Source organism: Capra hircus, chromosome 18, assembly GCF_001704415.2.
Source record: "Capra hircus breed San Clemente chromosome 18, ASM170441v1, whole genome shotgun sequence".
NCBI lineage: Eukaryota > Metazoa > Chordata > Mammalia > Artiodactyla > Bovidae > Capra > Capra hircus.
Window position 1 is genome coordinate 2,551,837 of NC_030825.1, and position 24,150 is coordinate 2,575,986.

Here is a 24,150-nt window from a genome sequence, read left to right on the forward strand (position 1 = left end):
TTCCTGAGTGGCTCCTGAAACCCAGAACTGCAGAGGACGTGGGAACATAATCACTGTGAATCCCCACCCGTGACAGTTCACAAAGCTACACAGTCCAGGAGGTGGGGACCCCAGTGCGCTCCGACGGGGGGGCTGAGGCTTAGTTCACACGGCAGAGAAATAGCCATAGTTCCTGGCTTTGACCGTCCCATCACTGCCTACACTGCGCCCTGCCAGAGGCTCTGCACTCTGTGCCCACCTGAACTCCCTGACCACGCGATGCTGCCTCTTCAGAAGGCTGGCTGGTCAAAGACACTGGAAGGGCAGCAGAGATGCCTCTGGTCCCCAAGGGCATCTCCAGGAGAACCATCACACAACATCTTGCCAAGGGGGAGACTCCCATGGGTCTGGAGCAAGCACTGGTGCCGCAGCCCTGACTCTCCGGCCAGCCCCTGGTCATTATTAGCCAGCTCCGTGTTTCCTAATCACCATCCGCATCATTAAGGTGAAGAACACTCATGGGGAAATAACAGAGTTTTATCTCAAGCAGATTGATCCACTCAGATCCGTCTGCCCGAGCCTTGTAATTCTCCATAAAGTCAAAGCAATTTTTGGTTAAGTATACAGTCTGTCCTCTACTAAATTAAACTAATAAGATCCACTGGGAAATAAAACCCCAAGTGTATTGAGAATATTAAAAAACGCACAACTCTCCATGGATATATAAGATTTACTCTGACAAATAATTGTGAACATAACACACACAGAGACTATAATGAAATCATTAGGGGACACAGAACACCACTTACCACTTCCCCCTGATAACACCACGCTTCCCAAGTGCCCAGGCTCAAGGAGAGCCAGTCCGCACCCTGAAAGTTCCCATCCCACACTGTCACGTCACCAAAGTCAGCTAGGCACGCGCTTTACAGTGCGAACTGCTGCTGTTACTGCTACGCCCAGGTGCTGAGTGATCTGCTGTAAACACTGTCTTAGAATCAACCCTCCCATTCACCCTCAGCAGTCAGCAAAGCTGGTATTCCCTTTTTACAGATGGGAAAGCTGAGTTCCAAGAGGTCAAGGCAAGACCAGGACCTGAACCAAAGCGCTCCTGACTCCAAAGCCCTAGATGCCACCTGGCTCTGCTTTGCTTAGTTTTGCATTTGACTTACTTTCCCATCGAGCAATGGGTAGCCCAATCACTGGGCAGGATTTTGCTCTCATCTGCTCATCAGAGATGGAGTCGAGAGCCCCCTCAGCCTGCCCACCAACTCTGGCCTAGGACCATATGCATCAATCTCAGTGGAAGGTGGAAGAGAGAGAGCAGAGAGGGCAGGAATGAGAACCCACATTGCAGTTGGGGAACCTGAGGCTCACGGTTCCTCCCAACCAAACCCAGAGGTCCAGGGATCCCAGCAGGTCAAGGACCCAGGAAGACAGGGTGAGGCCCTTAGCTGGGGACTCAGGCACCATGAGGCTCACCTGAAACCCGCACACTTTTGGGCCAGGTGTGGTGCTGTTTGTCAGAGCCAGCCACCAAGTGCAGAGGGACAGGAGAGGGCAGGGACAGGCGAGCTCTCGTCAAAAGGCCTCTCCTTGGAGCCGCGTCCAAACAAGGAGCCGTCTGCGGCTTTGCACTTGCTTCCAGGCTCCAGACCCGTCTCTGAGAACTCACTTCCCTGCCTCCACCCCGCCCCACGCTGCCTTCAGGGTGGGGCCTCCTCCGTGTCCCCCCAAGCCCGGAGCGTTAGCCCGTCCTCCCCTCACCGCTCCCTGCTGACTCTGTCACTCTGGACTCCTCTCTGTCCCCGGATGCGGATGCGCACCTCCGGCAGCACATGCGGTTCTTCCCAGGGCTGGGCCCCCAGAACCCGGCCCCACCTCTGTCAATCAAATTCCCATTCCACGCTCAGCGCGTTTGGGAACCTTCCGAGGTGGGGTCCACCTCTCTGCCGGGGCTGGGCTCACTCTGGGCTGGATCTGCACCCCATGGGCTCTGAGCCCCACTCTTCTGGGTATGGAAACCCTTACTGTGGCTCCACGGCCCCCTGTGCCCCCACCTGCTGCCCCCTAGGCCACCTGAGCCCCTCACTGGCACCCCCTGCCCTCTACCAGGCCCCTGACCTTGACCTTGGCCTTGGCCCCCAGCACCCTTCCCCTCCTGGCCTTTGCCTGGCTGATGCTTCACGTCTCCCCCCACCATGAGGACCACCACGATGTGTGTCTGTGTGTGAGGGGTGGGGTGCGGGGTGCATGTTACACCTCGCTGACTGAGCTGATCAGGCTTAGCTTGTGTTTCCTCTTTGCGGGTGCGTCTCTGCTCCCTTCTGGAATGAACTGTAGCTTCTCTGTAGGCAGGTGCTGTGAGCACCCCAGCGTGGTGCCCGCAGATACGCACCGGTGAGATGCACAATGAGGTCCTCCAGATGTGCTGGCTGAGTGAATGTTTGAGGTGCCACAGGCTCTGTCTGGAGTCTCTCCCCTTTTTCCACCTCTCCAGGCAGTCCCCAGCCTCAGCAGGCCTGTCTCTGACGAGCAGACTACCAGCCCCAGGCTCCAGGGGCCCAGCGTGGGGACACTGATCCAACACGGATGGACCAGACCCACGGGCCTCACAGCTCGTGGTCTCCTACTGCTGTGGGCCCAGCACAGGCGGACTGCACACCAGGCCCACTGTGGCATGCACACGAGCAAGGGCCGGCTCAGCTCCCCAGGAGGCCTGCCAGAGCAGAGGGCCCTCCCTTGCGTCTGTGCCATTCAGGGGCTGAAGCCCCAGGGTCTTCCTCCTGGGATGCAGGGCAACAGGAGCTGCCACCCCCACATCTCAGGCACTCGATCCCCCTATCATCCGGGACAGAGACCCCCGCGTGCAGGAAGGGCCCGCCTCTGCTGCCCACACTGCCCTCCGTCCGACACAGCTGGCCGGAGCTGTGCCCTCAGGGGACGTCCCTGGGGCTGGACGTCTGGCCTTTATCCCCAATACTAGTGGCAAGTCAATGACTAAACCAGCCAAAAACGAAAGTCCCCGTAAATCTGATCTTTTCCTTTAAGCTGTTGGGTACACAGAGTGTGGCCAGGATTATTGATAGAAAAGTTTATGGATGGGCTGCATCTTAAAATGAAAACACATTACCCAAAATCAATGTTGCTGGATGTGGTTCCAGGAGGACAGGAAAGGTCAGCGGAGACAAGAATACCGAAACCAAAACTCCAAGAGGACGTAACATTAAAGCAAATTTTGAAAGTGAGTTCCAGGAAAAACATTTGCGTAGGGCTATAATTTAAGGGTGCTTTCACGAGAGGCTGGGCAGTCTTTCTAAATAGCATTTTTGAAGCGTCTTTGAGAGTCCGCTGAGTTCATCCACAAAATGGTATTGACAAGTGCTGCATGCCCCAACTTGCAGCCCAATCAGAACAGCACGTGCTGGTGGTGGGCATGACTTAGAGACCTGCCGATGGGTACAAGCAGGCCCCCAGGCAGAGCCGGACCAGCGGGCCAGGCGCGCTCATCTCCAGACCCCTGTACACAGTGATCCTGCAGGCACTTCAGAGCCTGTGGACACAGAGAGGAGGGGAAAAACCTGGAGGCCAAAAGGGCAGCTGTCACTGCCTACTGACGAGCACTCGGGACCGGCCATGCAATAGTTCTGAAACGTCCTGACAGGTCCATCCGTGGGAAAGCAGTTTCATCTCACGTGGCCAACGCTCTCCTTAAACAGGCATCTTTGCGGAAGCCCAGGGGACACTGGCAGCTGGCAGGGCTGAGGAGCTCTGGTCCCCAGAGAGCAGTTTTCCTTTGGGGAGCAACATACACACTTTGTCACAGATGCCTTCTTTAGAGCTTCCAGTGGAGACCGTGGCCCACCATGATTCAGCGAGAAGGGACTGGCTTCCCTGCAGGAGGCGCCCGGCCAGGCTTCGGCCAGGACGGTGGGGGCTGTTGCCTGGCAAACGCTAGCTCAAAGAGACTGAAGGCCATGAGCTGCCCACCAGGGAAGCCCCAGGAAAGGAGCCACCGCGCCCTCTGGGGCACTCCTGGCAGGGCTCCTGGTTCCTACAGCCACAGAGCCCTAGGCACGGGTCAAACCCAGCCTGGAGGTAAAGACACAGAGAAGAAAGATGCAGCTGCAGCCTCAGTCTAGGAGACAGGAGGGAAGAGCAGACCCGCCCAGCACAGAGCTGCAAAGCAGCCTCACCAGGCGCCGCCAGTCAAGGGCAGAGGAGCCTTGCTGTCTACACCAATTCCAGGTACGGGACCACAGTCTCATCTGGGGTGGGGCTGTTTGAGCTAAAATTAGGACCTCAGAGGAAGACAGACCTGGTTTAAGCCTTACTTGCCTGTGTGACCGTGGGCTAGTTCCTCAAACACTCTGAGCTCCAGTACCACACTTCTAATAAGATGGGTAAAATCAGTCTACCACACAGGAGTAGGTACCCACCATTATAGGGGTTAAATGAGCCCATTCATTCACTCCACAAATATTTACTGAGCACCGACTGTATGTCAGACCCTCTTCTAGGTGCTGGAGACACATCAATGAGTGTAGACTCCACAGATCTCCATGCCATTATAAATAAGGATATTGGATCATGTATTGGAAGGAAGCTGGCGCTAAAGAAAGGAGAAAAAGAAGCGCAAAGTCAGGGACTGGGATGATGGAGGTAGGGATGGAGGAGTGCAGGTTGCATATTAAAACTGTGACCCCAGTGGGCCTCACTGAGATGTGACTGCTTAACAAAATCAGAAGAACCAGGTAACTGAGGAAGGAGTATTCCAGCCAGAGAAAACACCTGGTGCAAAGGCTCTGGGGTGGGGGCACACCCTGCGGGTGGGGGCACACCTGGGGTGGCATTGTAGGAAGGAGGCCAGTGTGGCCAGAGGATTCTGACCAAGAAAAAGACAGGAAGCAAGAGACGAGGACCGAGGAGGTGGAGGTGGGAGGCAGATGGTTTGACCCTGCCAGTCACTGCAAGGTCACTGATGTTTGTCCTGAATGAAAAGGGAGCCATTTGCAGGGCTTTGAGCAGAGGAAGAGTAATCTGATTTCTGTTTGAGAAGGCCTGCTCGGCTGTCATGTTGGCAACTAATGCATGGAGAGTGCCTGGTACATGAAGAGTATGTAAAAATGTATAGCTATTATTCTTATTAATAGTAATACTGATTTATGCGGTGGGAGAGAAATACCTTACCCCCACAAGGTGGTCCAGGTTTAGAAGATTCACCAACCTTAAAGGTAAGTGAGGCATAACTTCCTCTAGCTGCAGGAATCCTCCCCGTGTACATCCCTGATCACTGGCCCTCCACCTCGACATGGTATCGGGACAGGAGACTGCTGCGTCTCCGGGCAGGCCACTGCACAGTAGGCTAGCTCCTGCCATCATAACCCTGCCTGGAATCAGCCCCCGAATGAACCTGGTTTCCTAGAATCCCACCAGCGTCCCGAGCCTGCGCAATATAGTGCAAGTCTCCCCCTCCCTTGCGAAGCTGAGGACAGCAATGGGCCTTGTAGGGTTTTATATTCAGGGATCCAAGGGTGGTTTCCAAAGGAAGGTGGAATTTTTAAGTAAAAGCTCCCAGGGGGTGGGGGCTTGAAAGGACAGAAAGCAGCTGGCAACCGCCTCTCTGGGTCCCCTGGAGAGAAACTGTAGGAAGAAGAGGAAGGCCCTGAGACATCCCTCCCTTCTTGGCCAGAAACCTTGGCCAACAAGGGCCCAACAGATGAGCAACAGTGGCCTGAGGACACAGGAATAACTCCTGGGCCACAGATGAGATGCTGAAACTCAGGCCTAGGAGGGGGTAGATGGACCTGCCCAGGGCACCCAGCTGGCAAAGACCTAGCTTAGAAAGGGCCTGCAGCTTCCTGGACCAAAGTCAGCTGCTGGAAAGTGTTTGCCCAGTCGTATTCCATCTCCCTGGTGCTTGGGGAACCCTCTGGTGGAGCCTCCAGAGAGGCTGGGGAATAGGGACAGCAGTCACGTGAATTCACAGGGCTCCTCTCATCTCGACCTCAGGTCACAACTAAGAGGTTAGGGATCGGGGGTGGAAACAGAGACGCTGAAGTCCGCTGCCTGGTTTCCCCTGGTGAAGGCAAGAGACGCCGAGCGCAGGCGTGGGACTCACCCCTACAACTGTGTGTCCCTCCAAACCACAAGCGCGCCCCATGTTTTCCCTCAGGGGCCAGACTGCTCTTCCGCAGAGGGCTGAGGACAGAGGAGGCTCTGGCGAAAGCTTTGAGAGGTCCAGGGTTTCGGGGGATGCGAAGCCAGGGATGGGCTCCGAAACCGCCCTTTGCCTTCTTCCTCTTGGGGATCCCGCCGGGCACCGGGTAAAGCGAGGGCTGCGACCCATGAAGAACAAGGCGGGACGCAAGGGCCACGATCGAGGCGCAGGAACCCCACCCCGCTCGGAGCCCTCCTGGGCCTGGAGTCGTGCCGGGCGCTCCGCAGCCACCCCGCCCCACCCCGCCTCCGCCGTCACTCACTGCCGCCGCTCCGGCTCGCTCTCGCGCTCTCGGCGCCTCGGGCACCGGCTCGCCCGCGCCGAGCGCTCACTTCTCGCTCGCACGCTGCAGACTCCGGCGTGGCCGCCCGCACCGGCCCCGGCCCCGGCCCCGGCCCCGCGCGGCGCTCCACCCTGCTCCCGGGCCCGCGGGGCCCACTCTCCCGCGCCCCAGCCCGCCATGGCCTGGGTCGGGGACAAAGAGCGGGGCAGCTTTTTGTCCAAACCGGGGTAAGAAGTTGAGGGCGGGGGTCTGCGGAGAGGGCCTCGGGCCCCGCGGGGCACAGGGATGCTAAGCGGCCGTCTCGGGAGACGGAGATGGAGAAGAAACAAGGGAGAGTTGGGGTGGGAAGACCCCCAGCCCAGGCGGGGGCGGGGCGGGGCTGCGCTCCAGCCGGAGACTGGCGGTCCCTCCAGGCGACCGGGCGGGGCGTGGGGAGCGCTCCGGGGCGGGGGCGGCGCCGGCTGGGGCAGAGCAAAGAAGGGGAGAGAAGCAGGGGGGGCGCGGGTGAGGCGGCGCTGGAGGCGGCCCGGCGCCCAGCCGCTGACCGCCCCCTCCCCTTCCCTTCCCCCTCCTCTCCCGCCCCTCCGGCTCCGGGGCCGCCACGCCGGACCCGCTCTCCCGGCGCTGCGCTGGGTCGGACGCCAGGTCTGCGCGCCGCGGCTGAGCGCCCACTCGCCCTGCGGAAAGAGCCGAGCAGGGACCGGCGGAGGCGGCAGCGGGAGAGCGGAGCGGCCGCCGGAGGAGGCGGCGGTCTGGAGCCGCAGCAGCAGGAGACCGGCAGGCAGAAGCTCGGGGCTCCGAGGCGCGCGCTCCCCTGGCCAGGGATGGGTCCCGGCGCGGCCCGGCCCCCGACCGGCCCGCCGGGCAGAAACTGACTTGCGGGTCCCCAGAGTCCGGCGGACGACTGGACAAAAGGAAGCACGGACTGACTGCCAGGAGCCTCCCGGCGGGACCTCGCGTGCCGCGCACCCGGAGCAGCGCCCCCCGCCGGAGCCGCGCCTGGCGAGCCGGCTAGGGAGCTGGACTGATTGGCGGCCGCCGGCGGCCGGGGGAGGGGGCGCCGCGCGGGGCCATGGCAGGCTCGAAGGCGTCCTAGCCCGAGTCCGACCGGATCCGAGCCCGCGCCGCCGCCACAGCCGCCTCTCCGAGCCCGGGTCCCCGTCGCCGCCGCGCCCCCTGCGGGAGATGGAACAGAGGAACCGGCTCGGCGCTCCCAGATACCTGCCGCCGCTGGTGCTGCGCGCCCTGCTGCTCTTCGTGGCCGAGGGTGAGAGCGGGAACTTTGCTACCGCTGGGGTCTCAGGGGTCCTCGCCGGGGCCGCCAAAGCCAGCCCGTCCTGGCCGCAGCGGACAAAGAGGCGGAGGAAGCGAAGGGGAAGGCTTCACAGTCTCCAGCGATCCCGGTGTGCAGCCACTGCCCGGTGCGGTAGGGGGTGGAGAGCGGCGAACGGTCGCGGCGTCAGTGGCGCCCGCGCCCAGGTCCTTCGGAGCCGGACCCGGGCTCCAGCTGCGGCCAGGCGGCTCGTGGGGCGCCGGGAGTTGGCGCGCCCCAGCCTGGCGCTGGTAGCGCGGCCGGGCGTGGGGAAGAAGCGTGAGCCGCCCCCCGCCGCCCCGCCCGGACTGGAGGGAAGCGGCCTGCAGCGGCAGCCGGTCTCTGCAGCGGCCCGGCAGCTGCTCGACCGGACTTGGCCAGTGCCTGGGCCGCGCGAGCAGCTGAGGGGTAGGAAGCACACGGCCCAGCGAGCCGGGGTGGCCCCGGGCCTCAGCCCCACAGCTGGTCACGCCTCTCTCTTCCCCGCCCCCAGCGACATTCACCGAAGTCCCCAAAGATGTGACCGTACGTGAGGGAGACGACATCGAAATGCCCTGCGCCTTCCGGGCCAGTGGAGCCACCTCGTACTCGCTGGAGATTCAGTGGTGGTATCTCAAGGAGCCTCCCCGAGAGCTGCTGCACGAGCTGGCGCTCAGCGTGCCCGGCGCCCGGAGCAAGGTAACTGGCCGCCCGCGCGGCGCCTGGGGTGACCGGGGTGAGGCAGGCAGGGCGCCGCCCCGTGGTGCCACCCATCTCCTCCCGTCCCCGTCCTGACAGCACCTTCAACAACAGCGGTTGTTATCCCCTAGGCATTTGCATTCCTTTCACGGAAACCTCCCCCGAACTCCACGCCTAGCCCTAGGAAGCTACCCCTCATCCAGTTTGCCCGCTATTGCCAGCTGCCGGTCCAGAGGGTGATGGGTGCCGGGTGTTGAGAGAAGACCGCTTGCTGGGGCCGGGCTTTCCCTGTCCTCTGCCACTCTGAGGTCCCCAGGGCACACGGCCAAGCAGCTAAGCTCCTCCGGGCTGGGATCCAGAGGCTGGCGGAGCACGCTGTACAGGTTACCTCCAGCCGCTGCAGGGTCAGAGGGACTTCCCCCTCTGCTCATCTGCCTCTTAAACAGTCTCTAGCTCTGTCTCTCTCTCTCACACACACACCCACCTCCCCTAGCGCCGCACACACACACACACACTGCACACCCACACCGCCTACCTTCGCTCTACCCAGAGTCCCACCCTTTGCTCACATCTCCCATCGGGTCCTGTCCATCCAGCTTTCCAAGGGGTTTAGGGAAACACCATAGGGAATGGGGATGCTCCTCCGGAGGGAAATGGGTCTTCTTTCCAACCCGGGAGGCGATCCAGCCTCCCTTCCTTGGCTGGCAGGGGTGCTCCGGCAGCCCCTCCTTGGCCGGGCGCCATACTAGCTCCAAGCCCTGCTTCCTTCCGGATAAAACTCCTGAAAATCTCGATGTTCTTCCTGCCCTCCGCCGTGGCTACATCCTGAGCGGTTTCGAGTCTCAGCCCGCCTGCGGAGGATCCTCTTGCAGGAGGTGCGTCTGAGTTCTCTGAGCCTGAAGGCCAACAGCCTAATGTCTCTCTCTCCCTCTTTGCATTTTAGGTAACAAATAAGGATGCGACTAAAATCAGCGTAAGTGTGGAGCCCAGCGTGGGCCGCGGGAGACCCCTTCCGGCCGCTTTGCGCCCCGCAGCCTCCTCCCTCTTAGAAAGGCTCCTTGGCGGTGCGGTATAGGGCCCAGCTCACAGCCTGGCATTGTCGGCCGCTTGGCGTGTCCGTGCGCCATCTGTCGCCGGTCGTGGATCGAGTTCTCTTTTGCGTAAATCAAGGGTCCCAGGCCTGAATCTCCTTCCTCCGTGCGCTTGCCTGTAAAGCTCTCCTGCAGGCTCCTTGCCCTAGCTCCTGGCTCAGGGTTGTGGGCCCCACTCCCATCCCGCACGCAGCCCACGCCCTGGCGGCGCCCTCCGCGGCAGCCCTCCGCTCCGCCTGGGTTGCGGGTCGCGGTGCCGGGCGCTGTGGGCTGGCTTGGAGTTGCGGTGGAAGGGAGGAGTCTTGCCAGGGTTCGGGAGGACATGCGCCAAGCCTTCCCCGCTGGAGATGGAGGGATCACGGCCTGGGGATGACCAGGGCCTCCTGTGCTTGGTTTGGAGGTGAGGGTTCCCTGGGAGCTTGGTGAGGGCCACAAAGCGGTTGCTCCCCGGCATCTCCAGCAGCTCGCAGGAGCTGAGCTTTGCCGTTCCATGCTGCCGCCGAGAGGCAAGTTCCTAGGCAGCAGGGACCCAGTGGGTGTGGCAGCAGCCTCTGCATCCACTGCCTCCCAGCGAGGGCAGAGCGCTCGCTGAGAAGGGCTGGAGCTGGGAGCAGGTATCTGCACTATGAAGGCAGAGCGACTCTCCCTCGGACACCACCTCGGCCCTCCGGGCTCTGGAATGAAGGAGTGTTAGTGGGAGCGGATGTGAAGGCCCCAAGGGCAAGGCGCCGGCCTGCCCGCCCCGGGCCCTGACCGAAGCCCCGCTCTCTTGCAGACGGTGCGCGTGCAGGGCAACGACATCTCGCACCGGCTGCGGCTGTCGGCCGTGCGGCGGCAGGACGAGGGCGTGTATGAGTGCCGCGTGTCGGACTACAGCGACGACGACACGCAGGAGCACACGGCCCAGGCGCTGCTGCGCGTGCTCGCGCGCTTCGCACCGCCCGACGTGCAGGCCGCGGAGGCCGTGTCCCACATTCAGAGCGGCGGCCCGCGCCGCCACGGCCCCGCCAGCGCCGCCCGGGCCGACGGCGCCCAGGAGCCCGGCCGCGGCGACAAGAGCCCGCCTCCCGGGGGCCCTCCCGCCGCCCCCGCCCCGGGCGTCCCCGAGGCCGCCGCCGCCTCCGCGGCGCACAGAGCCGCGACCACCGTGGCGGCCGCCGCCTCGTCCGCGCCGCCGCCGCCCCGCGAGGCGGCCCTTCTGCGCCAGAGGCACTCAGGTAAGGGCCCCGCGGAAGGCTGTCGCCGGACGCGCCGCCCCGCTGCGGTCGGTCGCGGGCGCCGAGCCGTCGGTGGGTCATCTGGCGGGAGCGTTCCCGGAACCCCGCCTCTGCTCTCTTCCCGCCGCTTTCCCATCCTTACTGTCGGCTGCTGGGGGTGGTCACCACCCACCTTTAGGACGGTGGGCGCCGCCCCGGGTACACGAGGCTGGAGGCGGGGAGCTCGCTCTCGAGTTTGGGGAACCGGACCTCGGGGGCTGCACCCCAACAGCGTCGGGCCTGCTTGTCTCCTGAACATGCAGGGTGGGCAGTAGCACCCAGTCTAGAGTGAGAGGAGGCGGTTACAGTTCGGGTCTTGTAAGTCTGGGCGCCACCTTGACTGGACTGAACAGACACACTTTGTTGGAGCCCGCGTGGGTGGGCCTGGCTGCGTGCGCTCTGCCCTCCTCGGCAAGCTCCAGGCGGTCCTCGACACCAGTTGGGCTATAATCGCCACTCCAGGCTCCTTTAGGCCCTCATGGGGGACAGCGTGAAGATGGAGCCCTGCCATTGTCAGGAGGGCACCCGGAGGTTCAGGGCTGCTCTCCCAGGGAGCTGAGAGGATCAGGGGAGGGGGAGGGGGCAAGGAGAGAAGGGGAGAAGGGAGTCAGAGAGCAGAGGGCAAGGATGAGGGACTGACTTCAGGCTGGGAGCAGGAGGGCCGGCTTAGCAGTGGCAGGCTTTTAGCCAGGGCAGGAGGGCCTACTGCGCAGGGTGTCCCTCCTCCAAGGCACCCCTCACTCCCAGCACCTGCTCAAAGGTGGGACCTCAGAGATAGCTCAGCTCCAGGGCTCACTCCCTGTGTCTGCCTTTAAGCTTGTCACTCCCTCTCAGTCTTGTCGAGGCACAAACTCAGAGAGAGCATCTCCATCAGCCTTGCAGCACTCAGAGTGCTGGGCTCCAGGACAGTCATATAAACCACCGCAGAGTGGGCGAGCTGAAGCGCACCGCCCTACTCTCATGGTTCTTTTTTTTTTTGAAAGCCTCGTCGCACTCTTTGCAACCCCATGGACTGTATAGAATTCTCAGGCCAGAATACTGGAGTGGGTAGCCTTTCCCTTCTCCAGGGGATCTTCCCAACCTAGGGATTGAACCCAGGTCTCCCGCCTTGCAGGCAGATTCTTTACCAGCTGAGCCACCAGGGAAACCCTCTCAAGGTTCTTAAAGAGCAGATGCCCCACCACCAGTATCAGTACTTTGTAAGGATGCAGACTCCTGGGCTCCCCGCTGAATCCAAGGACACCAGCATCCTAGCCTCCCTCCCTGGCCGATCGTCTTAAGGCCTCAAACAGTTCAGACCCTGCCAGTTTGTCTTCCACATTAGTTCAGTTGTTTCTCACTAAGTCACCCTCCCTGTAGAAGCTTCTCCATGCGGCTCAGGCTCTTGGCTATATCTGGAGGCTTCACCCCTCTCAGGTAACACACACGTACCCACGAGACCTTCCCGCAGGCTAGGAGGGAAGGCGAGTCAGCTGGGAACTTGTGAGGGTCCTCTCCCCAAACTCGACCACCTGTCTTGCAGCTTACCCCATATCGGTTTAAGATAACATGAGTTGCTGTGCAGAACTGCAAAATGCCAGAGGCTTAACCCAATTCGAATGTACCGTTTCTGGTTTCCATCGCTGGGAGGCGGGGCTGAGGAGGAATGGCTCTGTTCCATGCAGTCATTCAGAGATTCAAGCCGACAGAAACTCGACCGTCTTTAAGAGGTGGCTTCCATGCTCACTCATCAACACACAGCCCAGAAACAAGGGAAGAGAGAATGGAAGCAGCCTTTCTCGACCCAGTTCCCTGAGCACACCAAGCCCCAGGGCTCTAAGGCTCACAAAGCATGTGATGAATCTTTCTTATGCATTTAGAATGGGTCTTGGTATCTGTCATTTTTGGAAGACTGAGAAGATAGCCACTCAGATAATTGTGGTAGAGTTCAGTTCTCTCAGAGAAAAGCTGATATGGAGAATGGCAATGGAAGTTTGTAAAGGCCATGCCTAGAAGTGGTCAATACTACTACCACCCTCATCCATCAGCCAGAACTCAGTCTGATTGTTCAACAGATGCAAGCAGGGTAGAAAATGTAGTCCTTGGCTTGACAGCTGTTCTCCAGTCTCATCTCTTCAGGGTGAAAGAGGAGCCTAAGTCACAGGAATGAAGCCATCTCTGCCTAGCACGCTGGAAAAGGGTCACTCGGGATACTGGAAAAGGTTACCGGCCTAGATACTGCTGGTTGGTGAAGAGAACACCCTTCTGCCCCATCCCTTGGGCTCTAGCAAGTAAACGCGTGTCTTGGGCTGGAACATTCCTCTGGGATGTCCCATAGACCATAAGCAGAGCAGAGGAGGTGGCGTGCCAGGAGCCCAGATATGCTTTGTGTTTCTTTCTTTTACTGGCTGTGTGATTTTAGGCATGTGACTTGCCCTCTCTGAAAGTATTTCTTTTAGAAATACTTTAGTAATCCCTGACCTCAGAGGGGACTCAGCATGGAAACTGCTCTATTATCACCAAGGCCATTATATTCTCTGAGCGAAGAGGAGAGGATGAGGGAGATGAAGCGAGTGGCTGGTGGTTGGAGGCCAGGCTGCGGAAGGTCTTGAATGCCGAGTGGAGCAACAGGAGCCACTGAAGGTTTCGGTAAAGGAAGCCCCGTGTGATAAGAGGTCATTCCTGCTCGGTCTCCCTCCTCCCTGGGCAGAGCTTGACCCCTGAGCCTCATCGCAGCTGCCCTGACTGCCCAGCACAGCTGTCAGAGCTCCAGTCTCTGGGCCTGACCACAGGGAAGCTCCAGATGACGCATCGCTCCAGCAGGGACCCAGCCACGGAAGTTGGCATGGACAGTGCCTTCTTTCTGGAAGTCCTTAGGTCAGCCCCGTTCTGCTGGCACTTGCCAGCCCAGGCGGGGGCTCCTCTGCCCTCCCTGGGGAGAGAAGCAGTACTACTTCCCCCCAGAAAGCAGAGCCAGTGGGGCTGCCAGCAGGGCTCACAGGGCAGCTCGACCGGGATGGGGTGTGCTGGCCCTAAGGCCTCTGTCGCCCCAAAGCCACTGCTGGCTCCTGCACAGTCAGAAACCACGCAGACACAGTGCAGAAAGAGCCCTGGGTTCCTCTCCAGCTGTGTGCAAGCCCAGGAAGGTGGGCCGTCAGCTGGAGGACCGAAAGGCTTGTGTCCTCTGGGCTCCAGGGAGAATCACTGTGCTGCGGCCCCCTCTGTGGCCCACTCTGGGTGTAAAGAAGTGGATCAGGACTTCTAACCCACACACGTACCCGACAGCCTGATGCCAAGGGGGCACCCGTACTGTCTCCAGTGCTCCAGCCTGCCTCACCTGCTGCGCCTGGGGGCTGTGGGCGGGATGAAGGCTGCAGCTGGGTTCTGAGTCACGGGCACCAGTAGCCTTTCTGCAGGGCTGTGTTGTCGAGCAGCTCTTGGTCCTGCCGAGCCTCTCTGGGATGCAGCAGGCAGGCGATCACTCAGAGCCAGCAGCAGTGTGAGTCAGAGAGGGAGCTCACGGCGATGACCTCGGAGTTGCTCTCCGCCCCCACCACTCTCTTCACCCCACTCTCGGTTCTTGGCAGCTTAGGGGGGAAGGACGAGAAAGGATTGTGGCCACTTGGTTACCAGGCAGGCGTGTCTGCAGAGTGTAACAGAGAGGGGGCTGGTGGAGCAGATGGCACATTCGAGCAGAGTCTTGGAGGAGAGACAACGAGAGTATTTTTTAAAGGTGTGAACAAGGTTAGGACAGCCAAGGATGAGAACTGGCCCCTGGCTCATAGCAGTGGGAATCATTAGCACCTTAGGCCTGGAAGGGGCAAGGGGAGGGGGCAACTAGCAGAATCCAGAGAGGTCAGGTGGACAGAGAGACCAGAAGAGCTGAGGCCTTGGGAGAGGGACGTGCTAACCCCCGGTGGCCTGGCAAGACCCTCCTCTCCTGCTGACCTCTAGTCCCCTGTCAGGGTCTCCCAGTGACCAAACCCTCCTGGGAGCTGAGGACAAGGGCACCCAGGTGATGCAGCCTGTACAGGCCAGCTTCTCGGGGCTCAGAGCAGAGTGGGGAGAGGTGAAGGGTGGATCTGGAGTGACAGAGGCAACCAGCTGGCTCTCAAGGGAGGAAGACGCATTCTTCCCCAGCCCAACACCAGGACAAACCCAGACCTGAGTTCCTAATTAAAGAGGGCATCTAACCCCTGAGCCGAATGGATTCACTGGCTATTTCAGATTGGCAACCTCAGAGATGGTCCCAGCCCAGCTCCCCAGTCACCTGTTAAGCAGTTGCTCCTGGGAGAAAATCAGAAGCCCCAGACAAGACTGTGTCACTGTTTTTAAAGTGAGCCTCTTTGCTAATGCCAGGAAAGGGATGAGGGGACTTACTCAAAGCTCTGTTTTCAGCTTTCTCACAGCCAGGCCAGAAAAGCCTTCCCATGCCCTACACGTGCCCAACATAGCCACATACACAGCTGCACTGAAAGCTTATGTTCAAAACTCATTCATTTCACGTCTCATTTGTCAAGAGACATTTTGATATTTGTGCCTAAAAATAACATGGGCTGGATTAGCACAACAGAGCCAGCACAGGAGACTGGGGTCCTTCTTAGCCATGTTCATAAATCTGACTCCTAATTACTTTGAATACTGACCTATTTTTCATGAACACTTTGCTGCTGGTTGCCATGTCTAGAAGAAATTAAAAAAGAGAGAGAAAACAAAACAGTATCTTCCAGACAAATCCTTCAACTAGAAGGTTGCCACAGTGAAGCCAAGTGTGGCCTCAACAGAATAGTTTGCAACTGACTGGCTTGTATGTTGGCAAGAGGTTCCCCTTTGCAGGAACCTGGGGATCAGCTCCATGGTGTGTGAACCTCTAATTAGCCTCCAGGCTCCAGTTCAGAGAAGAACCACCCTGGCCCCTACAGAGAGCCAGCTGGATGTGGCAAATTGCTGCCTGGTACCCACCCAGAGAACTGAGTCTCAATATTTCAATTAATAATGAGAGAAAGACAACCAAGGTCATAGGTGTGATGGCTTTAGAGAGACTGCTACTGCTGGGAGCCATCAAGGGGAGCATCCTTGGACGTCACCATGGCAACTGTAAACCATGACCGAAGAGGGCTGTGGACAAGGTGAAGGGAGCTCCTCTCAGCCCGGGCCCCTGGTGGACAACAAAGCCAGCAGAAATGCCAGTATGACCAGAGAGAATCTCCACGCAGTGGGGGGTTTCCAACCGGGCCGCAAAGGCAGGCGGCAGCCACCCGGCCTCCCCTTCTCCCCAGACCCACAGGGACCCGACAGCCATCACCTTAAATAAACAGCCTGCTCTTCCCTCAAGCTCTGATGTGATGCAAGGGTCGTAAGTGAAGAGAAAGTAAATCTGGCAGAGGTTTTCCCAGAGAGGAGAAGCTGAAACTCTGAGCATCCTGAAAGAGAACGTGAAGGGACTTCACAAAGTAAACGGCCGAGCCTCACCGCTGGCAGGAGGCAGCCGCATCCTGCAAACGCGTGTGGTTGTCAACGTCACGGCCTCCCGTCCCTCACCAGCCAGTCCCATGGTTGCAGGATCCGGCGAGGACAGCCAGACTCGGCTCAGGGCATCAAGGGTGCCCGCGGGACTCCGGGACAAAGCTATCTGTGTCAGCGGGAGTCCCAGGGAGCACAGCCCCGGCCCAGACGAGGCTGATGGAGGAGGCCTGCTCTAGGCAGTGCGAGACCTCAGGCTGGAAGGAGGCGCCTGGGCTTCGTCCGCCTCTTAGATCAGTCCTGGGGAAGTTCCCGGGGGGGCCCTCTTTCCCTCCCAACTCTGTGCCCCATGGATTGAGAAAGTCACACCAGGTGGAAGGGCCTTTTTTGTCTATCATCCAGCCATGAGTCGGCTCACAATGCAGCCGCTCTCTCAGCACCCGGGAGACCCCAAACTAAGGAGGAAAAACAGTACTGCAGATCCTCATAATGATATAGAATACTTGCCTTTCACTGAGCACTAGGTGTGTGTCACGCTAGCATCTCACCAGTGTCCCCCGTTTCTATGACCCCTTCTGCCCCACTCCATCAAACAGCCCCCACCCCAGAGCCCAGATTCCTTCCCTAGCCGGGGGGGCAGCCCCACGGGAAGAGTGGAGAGCCAGGCTTTCTAAATGTCACCAGGAGCTGAACCCACCAAGGAGCTTCTCATTAAATACGCCGGGCGCACATTTTAAAAGCTCTGAATATTAAGGATTCCCCAAGCATCCATGAGAATAAATGAGGTCAAGTGCTTTTGTAATACGATATTGATTACTGCTGCCCATGTGGACAGAGGCAAGGGCTTGGCTGTGGTCTAAACCTCTAAGCTTTACGGGAGATGCTGACTTGTCTTAAGATACCTCTGCAGCAGAGCAGGAAAAAAAGAAAGTATCATCTTTTCTATTCCCCCATGCTTTGCAGGCATCTCTTAAAAACTCCAAAGCGGTGAGAAGCTCCCCTTTGTCTTACATAAGGGCTTCAGGAAAGTTTAAGATTACAAGCAAACAGGTCCAGCATTTGCAACTGCCGATCCCCGCCTTTTCCTTATGAAGGATGACAAACCTCCTTCGCTGGGATGGGGCTTCAGTGGGAAACAGTCTGCTTGTTGGTGGCTTTGGTGTTCTCAGGAAAGTGAAGTGAAGTCGCTCAGTCAGGTCAGACTCTGTGACCCCACGGGCTATAGCCTCCTAGGCTTCTCCATCCAAGGGATATTCCAGGCAAGAGTACCGGAGTGGGCTGCTGTTTCCTTCTCCAGGGTTCTCAGGGAAGGTGCTCTGAGTGCAGGATGGATTACCCAGTCCAGTCTTCTCTGGGCTAAGGCTTAGCTGCCGGTGAGCTGAGAGCCGTGGAAGGGGCTGCCGGGTGCTCAGCAGCAGCGGGCCCTTGCTCAGGTCTTCTCAAGCCACACCTCCACCAGGTGGCCCTTGAGAGGCAGGCCCTGTGAGTCTCGTCCCTGGTCAGCATCCTGGGTGAGGCCATTTCTGGAAAGTACTGGTGGTTCCATTCCGTCATTACCTCTCCCCGGGCTGAAATATCAGAGCCACATTGGGCTGGCTTCTGTTCTTTGTGGTTCAAGGAGAGAGTTTTGGGGGCCCCACCATTCATCAGCTCACCCATACACACGCGTTCTGCTCCCTCCAGCTCAGAAGTGACCAACCCGCTGGAGGGCTCCTCAGGCGTGAAGGCCAGCTGTGCCCAGGGCACCTCTGGAGTGTGCCCAGCTGGACACCCAGTGCTGATAAGGCAGGAGGCCACGGTCAGCCAGGCTTCCCTGCAGTTCAGCTGGTAAAGAATCCGCCTGCAGTGCAGATCCCAGTTCGATCCCTGGGTCAGGAAGATCCCCTGAAGAAGGGATAGGCTCCCCTTCCAGTATTCAAGAATCTGCCCACAATGCAGGAGACCAGGTTTCAATCCCTGGGTTGGGAAGATCCCCTGGAGGAGGGCATGGCAACCCACTCCAGCTTCCTTGCCTGGAGAATCCCAGGGACAGAGGAGCCTTGCGGGCTGCAGCTCATGGTGTCGCAAAGAGTCAGACACGACTGAGCGACTAAGCACGCACACACGCGTGGTCAGTCAGGGCCTAGACAAGCTCTCTTAAAGGGGCTGCCCATTATGGTGGGAAAGACAAAACAAACCTGAGAAAGGCTGCCAACAACTCAGGAGAAAGTGTTACTCACCCCTTTTCCAACCACTTAATTCTTCCTCTGACATTTCAAACATCCCTTACTATTCAGCTAAGCTGGTTCACGGGCAAGCCAGTGTTTGAATGCCAACCCATCTTCCTGTTTCTGGGCCTCACGGAGCTCCAGCCACCCAGAAGTCACAGTCCACGCCTCGTTCCCTCGCCCTTCATAAGGACCGTGCTTCTCATTCTCCACGAGTCCAAGTGCTTGCATTCCAATCCTGACCCATCACTTCCCACCCGCCACAGGCAAGTTCTCGTATCTATCATCTGGCTGACACCAGTGCCCACGCAGGACCAGAGGAGATAATCCACAGAAAGAGGGGAGCTTCGCACAGGCCGGGCACCTGGAACACACCCACTGATGTTGGCTCTATCAGCAGCGTTCGTGGGAATGGCACTGACTGTCCCCAGTCATTTCTTGACCATTCCTGGGGGCTGGACAGGGTGCTCCGATCTGAGACTTTGCTCTGAGACGCGTTTCCCTCTGTGCACTGAGTGCATCATGGGGCCAAAGGTGAGGAGACAGCCGACGGCACTTCAAACAGAAAATGCCCTCAGACTGCAAATGGCTCGGCGAGGTACTATTTTTGTCCTTTCTCCTTGCCATTTGGAAGAGGAGGAAAGGAAGTGGGGGTAATGCCATGTCCTCATTCTTTCCTGGCTGCAGCTATTTTGCATGATTCAGGAGCAAGGTGAGCAAGGACAGGTTCAGTATGGGTCCTCACATCCCACCTGCTCACACCTGTGTACCTGGCCCCTAGTGATGGTCAGGCAGCCGAACAGTCTCCAGGGCCAACCTGGACTGTAGAGGAGGTGCCAGTGCCCTCCACACTGAGACTCTCCCCACATGAGATAGAGCCGCTTGTGCAGGGATGGGCATGTCAGGTGATGGGTCAGCCCTCTGCTGCAGGTTTGGGCCTACACTGTCTCCCATGCACTCTGGCACTCTGCCTTTTGTGTTGGTACCTGCTTGGATGCATTCTCTGATGACTGCTTGGCACCCAGGGACCCATGGGGAGAGGGTGGGATGAAGAGCGGGCTATATGCAGAACCAGAAGGCCAGGACCCCTTCAGGCCCACGTGAGCCTCCCTCCCACCAAGCACTGCAGGCTTACCCTGAAGGAGGTCTGCCCACCTTTACCAGATGAATACAGGCAAAGATCCAGAGCCCCGCCCTCTCTGCCCCCTGATCCCTGCCCATCAGCTCTCCTTGAAGAAATATCGGTTTTCTCTAAGCCAGGAAATCCCAGCTGCAATGTCATATCCTTACAGCAACTCATTACAGTTGATTCTCACATGAATGCCGCTTAGCGCAGAGGAAGGATCTTTAATAAACCCCCAGGGAGATGGAGCTGACATGGTTCCATGGCTTATTCTGAGCTGGAGCTGCGGTAGGGGCTCCTAGCTAACTGTGTCTGGTCTGACTGAGGGTGGCCACTGCCCCAGGCATCTGGTAGACGCAGCCCCTGCTTTAGGGAGAAGCTGATGGCCCAACAGCGGTGGCCAGAGAAGCAGGTGCTCTGAGAATGACTCGGGGTCATAAAGGGGACGGCCAGGGTGGGCTGGCAGTGGGGGATCACTCCACAGAGGGGAGGACGCTTCTCTGACCCTGCATCTCAAGGGCCCTTATCCGTCCTGGGCACCCAGGAGGGCCCCGCTGCTGTCTTGGGGCCCCACATTTCCCTCCTGTCCTGGACTGACGCTCTGGGCACGCAGGCAGAGTTCATTCTCACGTCTTTGTCCCCAGCACCCCACACTCACATTCCCTGGGCCTGGCACTGATTTGCTCATTCATTCATTTACTTGTACATTCAGAAACATCCCTTGAGCATCTTACGTGCAAGATCTGTGCTAGGCACTGAGAGCACATATGAACAAGATCAACAGGGTCCTAGGAGTCTGAAGAGAGGGACACGGCATGACTGTTGATCAGACAGTCACACAGCAAGGAGGAATCTGTGGCCATTGCTAGCACTCTAAACGAAGGACCGTGGGCCATGGCCCAGTCAGGAAAGGGCCCCTGCCGGAACAACAGTTAAGCCATAATCAGGGGGATAATTAAGAGTGGGCATGAGAACGAGAGAAAGTAGGGCCTTCCAAGAAGAGGGGCAGCATGTGCAAAGATCCTCTGGCAAGAGGGAGCAGGGGGTACAAAGGCCTGACAGAGTTGCTGTGTCTAGGGCATGGAGAGCAAGAAGAGGCACAGGGGAATTAAGTGGAGAGGAGTGCAGGTCATACCCCAGGGAGGCTTTGGCTCTTGGCCATGGATGGGAACAAGTGGCTGGCAGGGTGTGGTGCTTTCTGAAACAACATCCTGGCTGCAGCTGCGGAGACTGGAGAGCTAGGAGCAGGGTGGATATGGAGAGACCACTGCAGAGCCGGTAATCCAGCCAGGAGGTCACAGGGCCAGGACTAAAGGTTTACTTGGGTGAGGGACAGCATGCATGCAGAGATGAACTGGAAAACGAGTGTCTGCTGAATGAGTGAGGGGAAAGATGTGTGACTGGATGACAGAGGTTGGGGCCAGTGAAAGGAAGGATGAAGGGCCATGTGGCTGGGTGGAAGGAATGTGTGTGAAAAGGCCATGACTGAGCGGCTGGATGGGAGAGGGCGACAGAAAGAAGGATGAGTAGGTACTTATCCTTGGATGAGTAACTTGTTTCATCGTGTGGATGAAGCACGGATGCAAGATGGGCGCTGCAGGAGGAGCGGGGCTGGAGGAGGAGATATGCTTGGGTCAGGATTCTCCACACCTGACCTCTGCACACCCAGGCCACATCCTCCAGGAAGGGGAGGCCGAAGGGAGAAAGGTGCCAGGGTGGTGGTGTGGGCAGAGCAAGGGGACACAGCCAATTCCCAGCCTGCCCCAGCTCCCTTAACCCCTCAGCCTGCAGAAGGCCCTTCTGTCCCTTGCTGTGAGGGGCAGGAGTGGACACTGGGCATTCTGGAGGATGCAGCCTGGCAAAGACTTGATGATGACTGTCCACATAAAAGTTAAATATATTTTTTCAAGCATTTAAAAAGTCAAATCTCTAGGTAGGCAGATGAGTAGCTGTATTTGCATTAAAAACTAATGTAACAAAAATACACAAGGCAATAATTCATAATGCATTCTGTTCTACAGAGTCATCTTTTAATGCGTGACATATCCTGGGCAGCTCCTCTGTGATAATTTTATTTAATGAGCACATGTTATAGAATTTTCAGAGCACTGTCCCCGGGCAATTAAAATGTGTGAACCTTTTCAGTTAAATGTGTTCCTGAAGAAAAGTCCTCAGTGTGAAAAAACAAAGGAATGTCCAGGTGTTGCCAAGGTGGACTCTAGAGAAAGGCGCTGCTGTCGTGCTCTGCGTGCTGGCCCTGGGGACCTACAGCCCTCCTCCCCCGGCCCTGGGCCTCCAGGCTGCCACTCTTGCTTTTTCTTGGCCATGCCCAGCTCTCAGGCCTGGACCCACACAGTGAGAAGCCCTCCTTGTGCAGACACTGATTGAGTGCCCACTGTTTGCCTGACCTGGTTAAGCTGGGCACACTCCGCACCGAGGGACATAAAGGCTATGCAGGGGACCAGTGGGAGCTAAAGGAGGCTGAAATGCCTCAAAGAGAAGCAGGGGCCCTTCCTCTGAGGTACTGACAGCTCTCCCCTTCTGCATCTGTGTAATGGGCACGCCAGCTTTCTGGCCTCTACAAGTCTGTGAGTCTTAGGTCTGGAAGGGGCCACAAAGAGTCTCCAATGGGTAGCTCCCAAACTTTGTTCCTTGGAGCCTCGGGCTTCCCAGCCCTGCCTCCCACCACAAACAAAGCAGTTCTGCTTCTAATCTTGTTTTCTTTTTTGGGAGGTGGGTGGTGGTGGGGTGTGAGGAGAGGAGTGACTTTTTTTTTGGCCACACTGCTGGGCATGTGGAATCTTAGTTCCCCAGCCAGCGATCCAAACCATGTACTCTGCATTAGAAGCACAGTGTCTTAGCCACTGGACCACCAGGGAAATTCTCCCTCGCATGGTTTTAAATATTGAGGTTCCACGCAGCAATTAGCTTGAAAAAGGAGGTCTACTGCTTCAAAAGGTTTTTAAACTGATTAAGTCCATATATATATATATATATGGTCTGTCTGACAGAATGTGGTCCACTGGAGAAGGGAATGGCAAACTACTTCAGTATTCTTGCCTTGAGAACCCCATGAACAGTATGAAAAGGCAAAATGATAGGATACTGAAAGAGGAACTCCCCGGGTTGGTAGGTGCCCAATATGCTACTGGAGATCAGTGGAGAAATAACTCCAGAAAGAATGAAGGGATGGAGCCAAAGCAAAAACAATACCCAGTTTGTAGATGTGACTGGTGATAGAAGCAAGGTCCGATGCTGTAAAGAGCAATATTGCATAGGAACCTGGAATGGTAGGTCCATGAATCAAGGCAAATTGGAAGTGGTCAAACAGGAGATGGCAAGAGTGAACGTCGACATTCTAGGAATCAGCGAACTAAAATGGACTGGAATGGGCGATTTAATTCAGATGACCATTATATCTACTACTGTGGGCAGGAATCCCTCAGAAGAAATGGAATAGCTGTCATAGTCAACAAAAGAGTCCAAAATGCAGTACTTGGATGCAATCTCAAAAATGACAGAATGATCTCTGTTCATTTCCAAGGCAAACCATTCAATATCACAGTAATCCAAGTCTATGCCCCAACCAATAAACGCTGAAGAAGCTGAAGTTGAACGGTTCTGTGAAGACCAACAAGACCTTTTAGAACTAACACCCAAAAAAGATGTCCTTTTCATTATAGGGCACTGTAATGCAAAAGTAGGAAGTCAAGAAACACCTGGAGTAACAGGCAAATTTGGCCTTGGAATACGGAATGAAGCAGGGCAAAGGCTAATAGAGTTTTGCCAAGAGAACGCATTGGTCATAGCAAACACCCTCTTCCAACAACACAAGAGAAGACTCTACACATGGACATCACCAGATGGTCAACACCAAAATCAGATTGATTATATTCTTTGCAGCCAAAGATGGAGAAGCTCTATACAGTCAACAAAAACAAGACCGGGAGCTGACTGTGGCTCAGATCATGAACTCCTTATTGCCAAATTCAGACTTAAATTGAAGAAAGTAGGGAAAACCACTAGATCATCCAGGTATCACCTAAATGAAATTCCTTACAATTATACAGCGGAAGTGAGAAATAGATTCAAGGGATTAGATTTGATAGACAGAGTGCCTGAAGAACTATGGACAGACGTCTGTGACATTATACAGGAGGCAGTGATCAAGAACATCCCAAGAAAAACAAATGCAAAAAGGCAAAATGGTTGTCTGAGGAGGCCTTACAAATAGCTGAGAAAAGAAAAGAAGTGAAAGGCAAAGGAGAAAAGGAAAGATATACCCATCTGAACACAGAGTTCCAAAGAATAGCAAGAAGAGATAAGAAAGCCTTCCTCAGCGATCAATGCACAGAAATAGAGGAAAACAACAGAATGGGAAAGACTAGAGATCTCTTCAAGAAAATTAGAGATACCAAGGGAACATTTCATGCAAAGATGGGCTCGATAAAGGACAGAAATGGTCTGGACCTAACAGAAGCAGAAGATATTAAGAAGAGGTGGCAAGAATACACAGAAGAACTGTACAAAACAGATCTTAATGACAAAAATAATCACAA

The 24,150-nt window shown here is 57.1% G+C and overlaps 1 protein-coding gene across 1 annotated transcript in view; it reads left to right on the forward strand.

Annotated features, from left to right (window-relative positions):
- Positions 7,064 to 24,150, forward strand: part of VSTM2B (V-set and transmembrane domain containing 2B) — a 29,043-nt gene continuing 11,956 nt past the window's right edge. Inside the window, exons 1-4 of the mRNA XM_018061662.1 lie at positions 7,064 to 7,749; positions 8,288 to 8,472; positions 9,416 to 9,445; positions 10,339 to 10,780. Of these exons, the coding sequence (XP_017917151.1) occupies positions 7,668 to 7,749; positions 8,288 to 8,472; positions 9,416 to 9,445; positions 10,339 to 10,780 (739 nt within the window). The 5' untranslated portion in view covers positions 7,064 to 7,667. The remainder of the gene's footprint in view (positions 7,750 to 8,287; positions 8,473 to 9,415; positions 9,446 to 10,338; positions 10,781 to 24,150) is intronic.